Consider the following 15,913-nt stretch of genomic DNA (forward strand, 5'->3'; position numbering starts at 1 on the left):
TTTGCTGCTAGACTTCAGTACTCTGAATTCCTTCCTCAGAGATACAGTCCAGAGCTTCACAACATCCTTCACATCCTCAATGGTACGATACTTTGCCCCTTGTACAACCTCATTCACTCTGTATTCAAACTCCGAACTCCTAATATCTTGTACCACTGGACTCCCAAAACCCTCTTCACGCCATCCACCTAGCACTGGGAAGCGCTCATCGTCCTCATCGTCCGATGAGTCCCCACATTGCTCCATTATTCACGCATCCTGGTCTTCTTTCTCCATGTCCTCCATAATTCCAGGTATCCGCTCGCCTTCATCTGCTAAACCTTGTGGTTCTGGTTCTGGTTCTGGTTCTGGAGCTTGCACGTTCTCTTCTTCTTTATCCTCTTCCATCTCTTCATTCCAGTCAGATGTTGTGTGTGTTGACCCTTCACCTAAATCACCGGCCTTCTGGTGAATCTGAATTACCATTGCGAGAGGCCACCCAATTTCAAGAGCTGCGTGCATGTAATGTTGCCATTCTTCCATACTACTTATAGGCGTCAACTCCCAGAAATCCCCATTAGTTTCCCAGGAAGTCAATGTATGAACCATAAGCAAATGGGTCTTTGGATTCACGTTGAACTTCCTGTGAAGACATTTTCGTATGGACTCAAAACTCCTCTCTAGGGGTTTATCTAGACTGCACTGTCTTCTTTCCAATGCTGATAGATTTACTCCATAGGAATCATGAGTAATTCTATAGAAGTCACCGTAATGAACTTGAAACGCCACCTTGCTCGATATATCTGGCCATCCAAAGACTTTATTTTAATTAATCCAATATCTAGAAACATGGTATGGCTTCAATTATAACCACTAATCCGAACCCTAAGTGCTTGTAATAATAAAAAAATACTAATCATAGAATTAAACATACAAAAATTTTGCAATGAGAAAGTTGAGAAATATTGGTTACCTGCGGTTTGGATCCAAAATCCGGCAGGGCTTTACCGGTGGAATTACCTCCCTCACCCCTCCTCTCTCTCCCTCTCCCCTCTCTGGATCTCGTGGGCAGGAAATGAGGGTGCGAGGGAAGGGGCTCAGCTTTTATATTTGGGGGGGGGAGCCTGCCGCCCCCTTGCCGGGCGGGCGGGCTGCCTGCCGCCCCTCCACCAGGCAGCAGGGGACCTCCGCGCAAAAAAAATTATATTTATTTACATGTAGGACCCTATCGCCCCCTGCCGGGCGGTAGGGGTATAAAACTGTAAAATGTGAAACCGAAAATATATTTCTATAAAAAACATTTTTAAAAAAATATAAAAATAAAAAAGCCGCGGCACAGCGGCCTCCCTCCGCACAGGCTGCGGCCGGCACGGCCCGTTAGCATGTTCGGGCTGGGCCTAGCCCCATCTGTTCGTACCCGGGCCAGCCCGGTCCAGGCGGCCCGAATCTATAAAAACCTATATAGTTAGTTCCCACTAGAGATTTCTCTTAATATGTAAGTTGTCCACCTCAGCAATACACTATCACGTGCAATTAAAACCCACTATGACACCAACATTTGTTATACATGTCAACATGTTATCCAATCCACTAACATTAATTTATAATAGTTTATTCATTTAGATAAGTAACTACGTGTGTAATAATTTTATATCTATATCTATAAAACTTATATAGAAATTCATATCTATATCTATATCTATAAAACATATATAGAAGGTTCTCACTAAAGATCACTAGAGATTTCTCTCAACATAAGGCTGCTGCGGCAACTGGCATCAGTGCGAAAAAAGGCATGGTTGCTGCTGCCGATCAGCAGCAGGGCACAAGAAGGTGGACTACAAGACTATACCGAAGTGGCACGTCGACTTTTTGCTACAAGAGTATGGTCTACACGCCACCAACGATCTCAACAGCAAGTGGAAATTCGCCATTGAGCTATGGGCACATCTCTCTCCTCTCAAGCAACCACATTGTCACCTTGATTATCCTAACCATTTAGATCAATTTTGTGCACATCTTCCGTCCATCAAATTTATTATTTTTTATCATATTTTAACATAAAACATCTTCAAATCCTGCAGCAACGCGCGGGGAATCACCTAGTGACCATCTATACTCTAGACAAATAGTTAACCAACCAGAATAGAGATGTGCAGACACGAGCTTACCTCAACAATGATGTGTTGTGCGATGCAAATCAAACTTGCCGCCACTCAGATGCATCCCAAAAATCGTTGCCGTCGGTAACTGCCACCTTCACGAGTGCTCACACTAGGGTTTAAATAAGTTAACTATCGTATGCCACCATGGATTAGTCTAGTCAGCATATGGTGGGGGCTAACAATTCCTTAGTCAGATGATTAAGTGGTATAAACCGTTGCTAAACCGGAGGAAGGATGATTAGTGCATGGTTTAAGTTTAGGGATTGATTTGTACCAATTGGAACATAAAGGATGAAAGTCACACTTTTGCAATACTTGAAGGGTGAAAATACACTTTTTCCTTAAATTAAATGTTCACATTTGTGAACAAACAACAAGATTCAGTGTTGCCTTTTCTGTTGGATGAGTAGGTTAACAAGATTCAGCTGCCTGAGTGTTGTTGGATGGAGAACCTGTCCAGCTTAGATTTGTGCCAACCTGCAAGTGAGGTAATTGGAGGGAGATCGCAAGTGAAGAACTCAGCATGAACCGATCCGCGATGGAGTCTGCTATGTGCTTTTGCCAACCTGCCGTCCATTACGCCCATTCTTGACACTCTTCACATACGATCTGGTTGTGAGGTATACTCCAAAACTTCAGGTGTCGTCAGGTAGCGACATGCAAACATCATAGTGGATTCTGTTCTTTGTGCCAATTCACCTGCACAATGAGAAAAATGCTCATCATGAAGAGGCTTGGAGTATGACTTGTGAGTTCCAAACCGCGGGGATGTTTTCGCAGCCTAGTATCGGTAAAGGGGCTCTTTTTTTTGAGGGTATCGGTAAAAGGGCTCTGGCCAAACTTGTTTGCACAAGACTGTCAATTCAAGGCACTCTCTATTGATCAGTTGTGAATAAGTGTAACTATAGTTCTAGGCGGATGTTCAACTTAACAGTCTCCATTAAAGTACCGGTATATCAAAGATTACAGTGGATTTGAGAGCATTTCTATTGTTGCTTGAGATTTTTGGTGAGGATTGTTGGAATATAAGGGGTTTTAGCACAATTATTCAATAGTTGAATGGAAAAAGAATTAAAGCCCCACTACTAATGCTAGGGAGTCATGAGGAAGTTAATACCATATTGGTAACTGAGGAGAGAGCGATGGTTGGATTGTAACTGGTGATTAAAACAGAGGATTGGTGACTGGTTAATGGTGCAAATTGATGGCCATTGTTGCACTATGGCAGAGTCCAAATAAGCATGGTGTACATCAAAGAAACACATACAATATTCAATGCGGTTTATTATAAATTTGAGTCCTTGGGCTTTCATATTTTCTACTTTACCATGGTGCATGTGCACCGTAGTAACTCAACGTAGCTTCGCCCCTTGAGGCTGCCACCCAAGAAACATGTTCGCCCCTGGCGATTGGCACCCCTGAACCACCTCTTCCGCCGCCGCCGTGAGCCATGTCCGCCACCCTGCCGCCACAAGCTCCCCTTGGACTCCATTGGGCGTATCCCTTATCATTTGTTTGGCCTCCCCCTCTGTCCTAACTCCTAAAGCAACCACTCCATGGCTCTGGCTCCACCCCACCATTGACTTGCACAGCATGTGCCGGAGCCTGCCTCCAATCACAGATTTCTGCATCATCAACCACACAAATCGCAGGTGCATGATGTTTGTGGCATGTCAACAAAACCAGGGTGAGTTCCAAGAAAAGCATCCATCTTTTGTAAGTAATTAGAGATTTCTGCCATTGAAATCCTGTTTTCTCTCATATTATTACCATATGCTAAAACAGGTTTGTACAAATGAATTTTCATGGAGACTCTCACCATTGTGCTTTCACTTTGCTTTGTCAAGATGGGGTCTTCATACTGCTTGTTTGATCTGTTGTCCGCTTGTTGGCTTTGTCTCTCATGCGCTCCAAGAATCTCGTGGGTGCTCACTACATGAGGCCGCGTTGGTGATATGTAGTAGTGGATTCCGTTCTTGTTTGTGCCATTCACCTGAGCGAGGGAGAAAAGTTTGGCAGCATGTGAGAAGAATGTCTACTCCTTGCAGTGGCTAAAAGAGTACACATAATTGCTTAAACAGACATGGAATGCCCCACGTCGTGCTATTTGTGAACTTTAAGACCAATAGAAGTAAATTGGGATGAGGTTAGACTCACCGTCGTAGGCTCTTTGTTTGCCGCCGCACCATCCTTCCGATGGGAGTCCTTCTCCAAGCCATTGAATGAAAAGGCATCTGTAAGATCAAAAGAGGTTCAATCAGTTCAATGCTCCCTGACACTTTAGGCCTTCAGCATGCGAGAGTATCTCCAGAAATCACGTCCCCAAATGATCCCCAAATGAAGCAATTTAATTTATAATCTCCGCTAACCCACCTTCACTGAATTCGTAACTGCTTTCCAGTTCCTTTAGCTTATCCATTATATACTTCGTGTCACGTCTATTCTCTGGGTTAGCGTCCATGCACGTTATTCCTATCTCAACACATAATCGTACTTGATGTAGAGATGTTTCTTGCTGTGCTATCTCCAACCTATTCCTCCAACTCTCAAGTACCTGAAATAGTTGTAAGTGTTGGTTAGAATATGTTTGAAAAGGAGGGATAGATATAGAAATGGGAAATTATTGGAATGCTTTAGTGTATCGAAAATTTCATACTTGTTGATACTAACACACAGACCACCCAATTTCAGTTCTAACAATAAAAGTTAGGTAGGGCTAGCATCATCATCAAAATTGTCTTTCCATATTTGTCAAGAAGAAGCAAGGTGAAAGAATAGGTACTATATATATCCCTGCGAATAATAATTTATTTACATGCCATTTTAATTATATTGTTATCGATCTCATATAACTTTTTTTTGGTAGTGCTCTCTTTAGAGACTAATTTCTTTCCCTTAGCATATTTAATTGTTTAACCATAAAACATTTTGCTGTTGCCTTGATACTAATTAAGAAAGAATTGTTTCCGTTATCTTGTCATTTGAAACCAAAACTGTCATTTCACTCCTAGATGCAATGTGCTTATTACACAACTTGTCACTTGAGTCTATCAGCGAAAGCCCAATTACCGGTTCCAAATAGAAAGGTTACGCCATTTAGTTGTATAGTAAAACATCTGCAGAATATGATATCAAATTTTACCAATAGGCTGACAAAAATATTGGGTAGGTCATCCTGGTGTGCGTAAACATATTATGCAATGACTAAGAAAGGAAGTATATTGTGCACAGTAAAAGTATGACTAGCTATTTGAAAATCTACCTTTTATTTGTAAATCCAATTTGTAATTTTTCTTACTTTATCGACCGTGGAATACCCCTTCTGTCCTGTCAAAATTTCCATAACTATAACACCAAGACTATACATGTCTAGGTTGAATGTGATCTGCCCATTGTAGAATTCCGGTGCCACATATCCCCTGTATGAAAATACATATAATAAACTGCTGGGTGAATGGAAAAGGGAATGCGGCATATTTCATACCTAACCAAAAAGCTCATCTTTCAAGAGGGTTTCAAGATCTTACGGTGTTCCGATCAGTTTTGAAGTAATATCCCTGCTTTGGTTTTCATCAAAGCACCTTGAGAGACCAAAATCAGCAATTTTTGGCACCATGTTATTATCTAGCAATATATTGCCAGGCTTGAGATCTAAGTGGACAATATGATTCTCATGAAGATAGTGTAAACCTTCGCATATTCCCTTGATCAATTGGTAGCGCATTCTCCATTCGAGTCCACAAGATGCATCTGTGAAAGGGAGAGTAGGAAGGTTTCATGCTTCAGATAATAAACATCCTTCGATGCCGTATAAAGTGTAGCGGGCAGTATGCAGTTTCCACATTTTTATTGCAGATAGCAATAATTCCACAAAAGCAAATAATGATGTGAATATACATAACATGCCACTAATTGATCAGTTAATCCTACCAGTGATATGCTCATAGAGACTCCCATTAGGTAGAAACTCAAAGCAGAGCAACCTGTTTCGTACTTCTGCCAAGACAGACTTCCCCTCATAGTCTGTCATTTCTCCTTGTGTGTCAGCACAATATCCCAGAAATCGCACTATGTTCTTATGCCGCACCTTTATGAGACATTGCACCTCTTGGATGAATTTCTGCTCATGCATATCAAGTGTTTTATACAACTTCTTCACAGCAATCATACCATTTCTTGTCCTTCCCTACATTTGTGGTTGCATTTGTCAGCATGAAGACTGAGTTTCTAGAACAGCTGCAGCTAAGCAAAAGCATAACTGAGTTGCAAGACTGAGGGTTACGTATACCTTGTAAACCTTTGCAAACCCACCTCTGCCTATCTCGTGGTCATCAGAGAAATTCTTTGTGATGGCTTCCAGTAGAGATAATGGCAGTTTTATTGGCTTTACTCTTTCATCAAATAGCATGCGTTCCAGGTAATTTTGTGCAGTACTGGCTTTACCATCCATTTGTATGTATGTATGGTAGCCTTCACATCAGAGCATGAGCATTACTGCCACACGGTACCTGCAAAATTTATTTCCTCTTGAATCTTTTACATTTATGTAGTTCTGGCTGAGAGTAAGTGTGATCTGGTTCAGCCGTCCTGCCATTAGTGAGTAAATAGACAAACTTTGAATTTGTTTTGCATGTGGTATCTCTGGTTCAAATAATAATAATACAGTAAATAGACAAGACCAGCGAATCCGTTCCCTCATGGCCTCATCGACTCGCCATGCTGGGACTCGCCTCGATCCGATGGAGGTCCTGTTTGTTTCAACTTATGGCTGATTTTGAAGGTTCAATTTTGCGGAACTCAAAAGTCAGATGACTCCCAGAATTCAGAATCGAGAATCCATAATCAGCTGGATTCTCAATTCTTTGAGTCATCTGACTTTTGGATTTCCTAAAATCGAATCTTCAAAATTGCCTAGAAGTTAAAACAAGCGGAGTTTAGCAAAAAGGAGTAGGGGTATACTCCTCCTTTCACATGGCTGGACAAATGAAAGAAAAAAAAGGGAAGATGATGCAGAAGCAAAACACCTCTAATAAAATCTGAAACAATCTGCAGCTCCGGTGTCAAATTCCAAAAGGCATATGAATTGAGTCCCTGAATTGTGAAAGGCTTGCGAATTGAGAACCAGATTATGTGACTGGTGAGTGGTGACATGACGAAACAGAACAGCATGCAGGCACACACGTGCGCCATGGACTTTCTCAATCATCCAGAACATGCAGCAGTTCAACAAATTCAAGCTCCGAACTCACACACATGCTGAATTTAAATTCATCAAAGAAACGAAAGCGTGATTTACCTTGAGAGGCTAAAGGCGTGATGATGCTTGCATCGATCGGTGCGGTCTCCTGACGGTCCGAACGAAGTCTGAACCTACGTCTCTCTGTTTGGTTCAAGTGGCTGTCAAAAATCTGACGTGGACATTGGTACTTACTATGTGCAATCTTTGGTTCCTGTGTTTGTTCCTGCTATTTGGAAGCTGGTAATTCTACCTAGTTTAATAGACATAATCTTATGAAAAGAAAGAAGGTGGAGGATTTAGCTTGTTTGTTTAACCCTATGTGTTTTCAGGGACAACTGTGGATGAAGACGAAGACGAGCCTAGAAATACTGGAAGGCACATCGAAGATGTTTTCAAGGCATGGAAGAAGCTGTTGCCTAGCCAGACAAAGACAATACAGAACTGCAAAGATACAATACAACAATCCTTTTCCTAGATATTCTGGAATAATCTAGGGATCTTTCCCTAACTTTATTTAGGGAACTGCTGAGGGGACAGCTTCAGAACTACCTTTCCCAGCAAAGGATCTACCAGAAATAAAGAGGAACAATTAAATAGGTAAAATTTGGGGATGAATGTACAAAGAGTCTTGCTTCTTTGACATGGTTCTACTCTTTCAAAAATGGGACATATATGATCAATGTATAAAAAGCATGCAAGTGAAGACACATCCATTATATGACACTGTTTTGTTCTATACTTGTTCTGTTCATGTATCAGGGCTACCTGTTCTTTCATGTTACAATTTTTTTTGTTTCGTATCTTGTCCATCTCGTGGTCATACTCTTCGCAATTGTGATTATTGTATCTAATAAGGTTGTGGAACCAACAATCTTCAAAGTTTCATGCAGGCATTAGTTTATCCATAGCAATGAATGGTTTTTGAAATGTTCCGCTAGGCTTCCCTAGCAGAACTTCTCTGTGAAAAGAAAATGAGTCATTTCCTCTTAATGAAAAAGTGCTCAGGCATGGTCGCAAAAAACGGAAAACAAAAGGAGCCAGACAGGTATGATCTCATTCAATTTCTTTCCATGCTCATGTTGATTGGAGATAAACCGTATAATGTTGTTGAGAGACGTGACTGCTTCCATTATAAGATTTTGGAATCTATGTAAAGAGCACTGGCGCCCATCTACATCTTGTAATGGTAATGGTGCCTTGATGTTACGTACCTTCGTTTCACTTGCTCCACCACCACCACCCTCTCTGGTGAATCCGTTCATCCCAGCACGAAGAATCCAAGTGCAAGCTTTCATAACACCCCCATAAACAAGTGTCATTCTGCACACACACACACACACACACAAAACAAAGTCACGGAAGACCATTGCGTGTGCGGTGTGGCGTCCGCTGCATAGGTTCCGGCCGCCGTTCAGGAGGAGATGCAGTGGTCACCTGCGGCCCGCGACGGCCATTCCCGGACTCCGCTCGAGCTCAAGGCGCGGCTGCTCTCTCATCTTGGATCCTCGTCTGCCAACGAAGCGAGCTCAGCTCCTCCGGTCAGGTGTTTGCCAACGAAGGGAGCTCAAGGCACGGGCTGGCGTTCATAGCTCTGCGGTGGCCAGAGACAGTGAGGCTACGTGGATTGCATAGCTCACCGATGGTGCGGACCGCTCGGCGTCTCAGGCCAATCCTTTCCTCTGTCAAGTGTCAACTCCTGAACTCCATGAGCATGCCAACGCCATCGTCGTCTCCCCTTGTTTGCGATTTCGATGCTTTGCCTTAACAACAACAAGAGGCAACTCATATCCAGAGAAGAAATGCTGCTGATCGCGTTGCATCATTCGTCTTGCGTTGCAGGTCAGGCTTGTCACTTGTTTCTTGAATCTTCTTACACAGATATTGGCTAGGCTTGTCATTTGCGCCTAAGTACCATTTCCTCCATATAACAGATGTTAAATGGTAGTAGTTTATTTGAGCTAATCATCTCCCTAATGTAATGACCAACCATCTGTATTAGGCTATGGTCCAGGCTTGCAAGACCTTATCGATGAGTACCAACTCTAAACCTAGAAGTAGCAGTAGATCTAGGTCACCAGATCTAGTTCCTCCTGGAGAATCCTGTATCGTGAACTTGTTCATCTATCCAAAGGAATGAATGATCAGCAGCTGTCGCTGTGGGTGTTTTGTCTCAACTTCCCTTCTCTAAATTCTCCTACTTTTGGATTGTTCGTTCCTCACAATTGGAGGATCAGTATCTTAGACATGCATGTCACGACAAGTGCATCAAGATGCCATGTCAACAAAAATAGGGCTAATTAGCATACAGCTTTTGTTTCAGTAATCAGTGTTGAACATGGCCTTTGGTCCTTGGATGTCGAAAGGAATCCAAATAGGAGGAAATACATCACTCAAGCATCGTAGATAGCAATGGCCTGTAATTTGATTTGTATTCCTCTTGTCATATGCCAAAACAGGTGTATGAATCAATTTTCAGGGAGTGTGCTATTGAGATATACAATTGACAACTATGGATAACCAACAAATCTTCAGAAAATATTTCAGACAGCCTATGCTAAACTCGGGCGGTAAATCTCTACATGAACAGGTTTTCTTTCGCAGCTTCCTCCTGGGTACCAAACCACATCTGGAATGAAGTTTCTGGCAAAACAAAAACCTCTCCGCTTGAGGGGCAGAAAAATAAAAGGGATCCAACACCATTTTCTATGCATTTGATGGTTGCTCAAACTGGGATCCACACCAAACCCAACCAAACCATTCAGCGATCAGCCCTGATATTCCCAGTTGTATACAGCAGTGCCTCTGACTGGTCCCTCTCACCGTTGTGCTTCCCCTTTCCCTTGTCAAGACGGGCTCTTCGTACCGCTTGTTGGATCTGTCGCTCATGCTCTCTAAGGATCTCATCCATGTTCACTCCAGGAGGCATCAATGGCCCAGAATAGTGGATTCTGTTCTTCTTTGTACCATTCACCTACAGAAGGAGAAAAATTCTCATCATATGCCAGTGGGAATACACTCCATGTGCAACCATTTCCAATTTCATTCTACAACCATGTGCAACCATTTATATTGATCACAAAGTATCAACAGAATATGGGAATGGAGGAAGAAAACTGTACTCCCTCCATATAGGAAATAGATGATGTTTAGGACAGCGACACGGTCTTCGAAGCATAACTTTGACTGCTTATTTTTATAAAAATATTTGTTGAAAAGTGATATATGTATATTATTATGAAAGTGTTTTTTAAGACAAATCTATTCATATAATTTTCACCTTTTCAAACTCAATAACTTAAAAGTTATTCATGATTTATATTCCCAATGTTTGACTCAAACCTTGTCCTAAACATCATCTATTTCCTATATGGAGGGAGTACTAGTATATGCAATGACCAAAGACTATTTTGGCATTTAGAGAAAACATGTATTTAAACAACCATCGAAATTTAAAACTCACCACTGTGGGCTCTTTATTCGCTGCCACATCATCCTTCCTATGGGAAGAAGACAGTCTTTCTTGGAATTGATGAGTCCATTCAGGTCTGTCAGAAGGGTCAGCAGCAGTGAGCTGACTGTATCTTGAACTGGACCGATGCTCTCTCAAATATTGTCTCCTGGCACTTTCCCCAAGGTTAGACATCTTAGGAGCATTGCCACGCTGTCCAGGTGCAGTAGATTGGTTGGACATATCAGCAGCAACAATTTGGGAGGTGTGAAATCTTTGGGCCTTTGGATCCACTCCGCTTGATCTGCCGAGAGTGGAGGATGAACGGCCAGCATGCATCAAAGGAACAGGCTGAGGGTAACCATTGTCTGCAGCTCCTGCTGGCGGATCAATTGGAAAACCAGAAACAGCATCCTCCTTTGGAGTGAACTTGTAACTGGTGCTTTTGGGATTCACCTGAACTCGGCGTTGCTGCAGAATCATGGAACAAAAAATATTCAGTAACAAGAAACAGAAGAATACAACAGCATTAGTTGTCATATATGGTACATTTCGCTCTGGAATTGAATTTGTAGAATCTATGCATACAAACTTCCAAAAGAACACTAAAATGGTTATGTAGCATGCTATTGACTGTAATGGATCAAGTGTTTGGTAAAATTCATTGAACTCTTAACATGTGGTACTTGATGGTTCAATAATTTCCCAGCAATATTTCAAAATCTCAATACTAACATCATTTTGCCACCAGCAAAGAGAACAAGAATATAGTTCTTGTGCGATGGTTATCAACTTTCACTCAAAAGACCTCGATAGTTCAAGAGTGAATTCCTAGTACCTGCAATCCACTGTTGCCATCAGGTGCAGGAAGTTGCTTCCTCCGTCCAGCTTCAGCTTCCTGTCCTTTAGCAGCGGCTCTTTGCCTGTAAACGAAGCCATGATCTTGGATTAAATAAGAAATGTAAAAACAGAAGATCAGTAATGCAGATTCTTAGCATGTCATAGTTGCTGAGAGGGATCACCTCCTAGCTTCTTCATCACGAAGCTTAGCATCATATTCCTTGCTTGGTGGATATTTGGGTAGACTTGATGGATCGCAGGCATAAGGCTTTGTTGTGAAGAACTACAAAAGGAAAAGAACATATTAACAGCAATGTCACTAAACTCGTCTTTCTGGATTGGAAAACCTGATCCGTGCCAATGATGTTTGGATGTAAACACATAAATCTAAGAGCAGTTTCAGCATCGCATATGCATGCCCACATGTTTAAGAGTAAAATTTATTCCTGGCAAGGAAAACAAGAAAAGGAACATCTAGGGCCAAGGCTGCAACTTAGAGAAACATAAGAAAGAAAAATTACAGATAAACAAACTTTAAAAATGCCAAAGTTCACACATGCCAAACAATGCAAAACTATGCTGTACATCATAGTTTGGTAATTTAGTGCAGGCAATATACTAGACATGCAGATTGAGAAATCGACAAGCCAATTTAGTGCACACGTGAGCTAAACATGCAGATCAACAATTTAAGGGGCAATACTTACTTCACTGTCAAGGGCGGATGCAGCAGTACCCCTATTACCAGGTTCTACGGCAAGTAGACGGTCCAGTAGAGTTAAAGCTGTAGTAGGGAAGTCCTTGTACACATCATTCACACATCGGCGGTATGGATGCTGAGGTTTGAATATGGTAGCTCGGGACAACTTCAGATTAGCCCAAAACTCCTCCGACGGTGAACCACAAAGCTTAAATATCTTGTGCAACTGTTCCACCTGAATGAGTTTCACACTGATTTTTAAAAATCTAAAACTACAAAGATGTAGAACAAATAAACCGACCATTTATCATGAATATTAAAATTTACAGATAATATTATTCACTTTAAACTGCTACTGGTCCATCTGGAAGTAAAATAGGCCTATTATCACTCAACCTGTATGTATGTCAGTAATATAAGAACATGTTGTGGGATATAAAATTAAAAACATGACAATATCTTGATGCATAAACTACAGGCATCTTGAGCTAAACACCATGTCATTTTCCTTGACATGTTTAAACTCCCAACTGAAAATACCCTTCATCATGCCAAGTACTCAAAGGAACTAACACGCGTTCATCTTCTTCGTTAATCTTTTACCCAAATTCGTTTTTAAGTTTTGACAAAGACTCCCTCCGGTCGATGCTAAATGAAGTTCCAAATTCGGGTGCCTAACTGGACTGGTTAGGTGGCCTCAGTAGCACTCCTCATGTCCTGGGTTCGACTCCCGGTGGGAGCGAATTTCAGACTGAGATTAAAAAATATCCCCTCGCTTGCCTACACGCCAAACCACATGGAAAGTGGTCCTGGCCGGCCGGCCCGCTCTCACACGGGCAACGGTATGGGTTACGGCACCCTTGTGTAAGGGTGGGGCAAGGGTTCAGGGGTTTTCTTGACCTGCGTGAGAGGTCTTCTCTTAGCAAATGCCCGGGGGTCATCACCCCCCCCCCCCCCCCCCCCCGCAGGTCAAGTTTTTTTTCTAAATGAAGTTCCAACCGGCCAGATTATCTTGCTTCAGGTTCACATCTCTGGCCGAATCATGTATTTTCGACCAGAGGTAGTATTGTAATAAAACAAATGACTGATTCACAGAAATATTATAGATTTGTTATATTGTTGCGTGTAGAAAATATAGCATTATTCTTAGAATGCAACCATCTGCGAGTTCGATCACAATAAAAGCCAAACAGTACCTCAGTTCGTCCTGGCATGATAGGTTTGCCTGACAGCAACTCAGCAAGAATGCAACCGGCACTCCAGAGATCAACAGCAGCGCCATAGTTAGTGGCACCCAACAAAAGCTCAGGAGGCCGGTACCACAATGTTACCACACGACTTGTCAAATGTTGCTTTTGGTTGGGATTAAAGAACGTAGCTAGACCAAAATCTGCTATTTTAAGAATGCCATTATTGTCAAGTAGGAGATTTGCACCCTTTATATCCCGGTGCAAAACACCACGGTTATGACAATGGTCAAGTCCAGAAAGTAGTTGTCGCATGTAACACTTGACCTGAAATGACCATTTTACAAAGTGAGAACAACTTAAACCTCAATAAGATGGAAAAGGTTTCGAAATGGAAAGCTAATGGACACGTCTAGAGGGTAAACCTGAGGTTCCGTAAATTTTAAGCCAGGTGTAGCTGCAAGTCCTGCAAGGTCATGCTCCATGTATTCAAATACAAGATACAAGCTGCTTGACATGCGCGACGTCACCAAACCTTCAAGCTTCACAACATTTGGATGATCAAGCCTTCTTAAGATGTGAATTTCCCTTGCCATAAATCGGACACTCTCAGGGTCCATATTGGCAAACCGAACTTTCTTCAGAGCCACAATTTTTCCATTCTCAAGATCACGTGCCTTGTAAACGCTGCTGTATGTACCTTGTCCTATCTGAAATATTTAAAGATGGCATGAGAAAAGTGAAGCCACTTAGGATCAGTGGTTTGATAATAGTGTCAACTGTAAGAGGAACTCTTCTGTAACATTGTATTCTATTACAAAAAGTAGAAAATTATATTATATGTTCTAAAGAAGTTGTCATCTAGCAGGACAGCACAAGATGGCGGATGTCTTGTTTGTCTACTTTGTGTACTTGTTGGTCTCTCTGGACTCTAGATCCAGTAATGCATTTTATGCCCGAAATGGAATAGCGTAACCCGGTGATACAAAATAAATTCCATGTTTACAAAAGGTGTTGGCGGTGTGTAGTGTGTTCCTAGTGTTGCAGTATTTTTTTTCCTTTTTTACTATTCCAAGCCCTCAAGAATGACATTCCAAAAATATTATGCGCCCTAGAAATATGTCTAGTTCAACCCCTATCAAAACATACTATGAACAATCAGCCACCTGAAACAGTGATGCCCAATAAGCAACAACACATAATGATGATCCAGTAGGTAGCTAATGAAGGTCCTGGAAAAGGAAACAAGGATAATAAATTTGTCGCAAAAGTAACAGTCATCATAATGACAAACCTTGTCCAACTTCTCGAAAGATTCCGATCTCCGAGGCTGCCACCCGCGAACCGCCTCTGCCGCCACCTCCGTTAGCCATCTCGGCCACCCTGCTGCCACATGCTCCCCCTGGACTCCATTGGGCACACCCCTGATCCTTGGTTTGGCCTCCCCCTCAGTCCTAGGACCTGCACTCCTGGTTTCTTGCTCTGCCGCGCCATTAACTTGTACATCCGTGGGAGTCCACTTCCAATTGCCAGCTGCAGCAGCAACTGCCCTCTCCGCATCAACTACACCTATCGCCAAAGTGGCGGCCTCCTCCGGCAATGCCGCCACAGCCTCAACTACCGGTGCTGGCGGCTTCCGGATCAGCCTTGCAGTGCTGGCATTGTTTCCGGCGCGGCGGCCAGCGCTAGACGACATGGCTGCCACAACCGCGCCTTCCTCATCCTCCTCTTCCAGGTCCTCATGCCTCTTGCTGGAACTGTAACTAACCAAGTGCTTCAGCGAGTTGCTCGAAGGCCGCCGGCGCGGCTTCCCGTCCCCATGCTCGTCCCCGCCATGGAATTGCTTGGAACTGACACAGCCCATAGGACGACCGGGCGATCCCGGAGAGGGACCTCACTCCACGAAGCCCAAACGAAGATTTCAAGAAACCTTCTCCCAATATGCCTCCCGCATCTGGCCGCGCGTCAACAAGATTCAGGGACCCTCATTGCTGGCCGAATTGGAGCAAGAGACCTGCCCCCTCCGCAGATCCGAACCGGAATCCCACAGCACCAACTCCCCTCAGTCCAGCAACTGCCGAATCGGAAACACACGACACAGGAGCGGCAGCGGCGCCACGAACTACAACTGGAGAAAAGAAAAAAAAACGGGATCTTTTTTGTCCAGTGCTCCACCGGAAGCAGCGGCTGGGATGGGGAACCTGGGAGTGGGATCAAAATCGAACCTTGCCGCTGGAAATCGCGAGGCGTCGGCTCTCGGGAGATCTCCCTCTTCGCTCTTGCAGCCAGTGATGGCCTTTTCCTTTGGTCCTTCTGTTTGGTTTTTGGCAAGCACTTGGTCGTTTTCCCTTCTGT

At 42.9% G+C, this 15,913-nt stretch overlaps 2 protein-coding genes across 4 annotated transcripts; both read right to left on the reverse strand.

Moving 5' to 3' along the window:
- Window positions 1–3,356: 3,356 nt before the first annotated feature.
- On the reverse strand, window positions 3,357–9,594 carry LOC120711173 (cysteine-rich receptor-like protein kinase 28). 2 transcript variants are annotated; one of them, XM_039996622.1, is made up of 9 exons: window positions 7,441–9,594; window positions 6,433–6,652; window positions 6,075–6,330; window positions 5,672–5,894; window positions 5,443–5,563; window positions 4,518–4,698; window positions 4,302–4,378; window positions 3,964–4,137; window positions 3,357–3,769 (listed from the first exon to the last, which is right to left on the reverse strand). In XM_039996622.1, exons 2-9 carry the CDS (start codon window positions 6,592–6,594, stop codon window positions 3,497–3,499), a joined length of 1,467 nt encoding a protein of 488 aa, XP_039852556.1. In that variant the 5' UTR covers window positions 6,595–6,652; window positions 7,441–9,594; the 3' UTR covers window positions 3,357–3,496. The 2 variants fall into 2 exon arrangements, with proteins under 2 accessions (XP_039852556.1, XP_039852555.1); XM_039996621.1 differs by having other exon boundaries at window positions 6,433–9,594.
- Window positions 9,595–9,783: 189 nt separating this feature from the next.
- On the reverse strand, window positions 9,784–15,913 carry LOC120711172 (probable serine/threonine-protein kinase At1g54610). Of its 2 annotated transcripts, none has more exons than XM_039996619.1 (8): window positions 14,853–15,913; window positions 13,984–14,268; window positions 13,568–13,885; window positions 12,379–12,606; window positions 11,854–11,954; window positions 11,670–11,754; window positions 10,844–11,302; window positions 9,784–10,354 (listed from the first exon to the last, which is right to left on the reverse strand). In XM_039996619.1, exons 1-8 carry the CDS (start codon window positions 15,420–15,422, stop codon window positions 10,142–10,144), a joined length of 2,259 nt encoding a protein of 752 aa, XP_039852553.1. In that variant the 5' UTR covers window positions 15,423–15,913; the 3' UTR covers window positions 9,784–10,141. The 2 variants fall into 2 exon arrangements, with proteins under 2 accessions (XP_039852553.1, XP_039852554.1); XM_039996620.1 differs by having other exon boundaries at window positions 10,083–10,354; window positions 15,784–15,884.

This window comes from Panicum virgatum, chromosome 6K (genome assembly GCF_016808335.1).
Source record: "Panicum virgatum strain AP13 chromosome 6K, P.virgatum_v5, whole genome shotgun sequence".
In the NCBI taxonomy this organism is placed as follows: domain Eukaryota; kingdom Viridiplantae; phylum Streptophyta; class Magnoliopsida; order Poales; family Poaceae; genus Panicum; species Panicum virgatum.

Bases quoted from the DNA above. Each gene is read 5' to 3' on its own strand.
- LOC120711173 (XM_039996622.1), bottom strand. From the start codon at position 6,594: ATGGATGGTAAAGCCAGTACTGCACAAAATTACCTGGAACGCATGCTA. The intron at 5,895-6,074 runs GTAGGATTAACT...TCCCTTTCACAG, and splicing joins TCTCTATGAGCATATCACTG to ATGCATCTTGTGGACTCGAA. The intron at 5,564-5,671 runs GTAAGATCTTGA...ATTTTCATACAG, and splicing joins TCAAAACTGATCGGAACACC to GGGATATGTGGCACCGGAAT.
- LOC120711172 (XM_039996619.1), bottom strand. From the start codon at position 15,422: ATGGGCTGTGTCAGTTCCAAGCAATTCCATGGCGGGGACGAGCATGGG. The intron at 11,303-11,669 runs GTACTAGGAATT...ATGATTCTGCAG, and splicing joins ATGGCAACAGTGGATTGCAG to CAACGCCGAGTTCAGGTGAA. The intron at 10,355-10,843 runs GTGAGTTTTAAA...CTCCTTCTGTAG, and splicing joins CGAATAAAGAGCCCACAGTG to GTGAATGGTACAAAGAAGAA.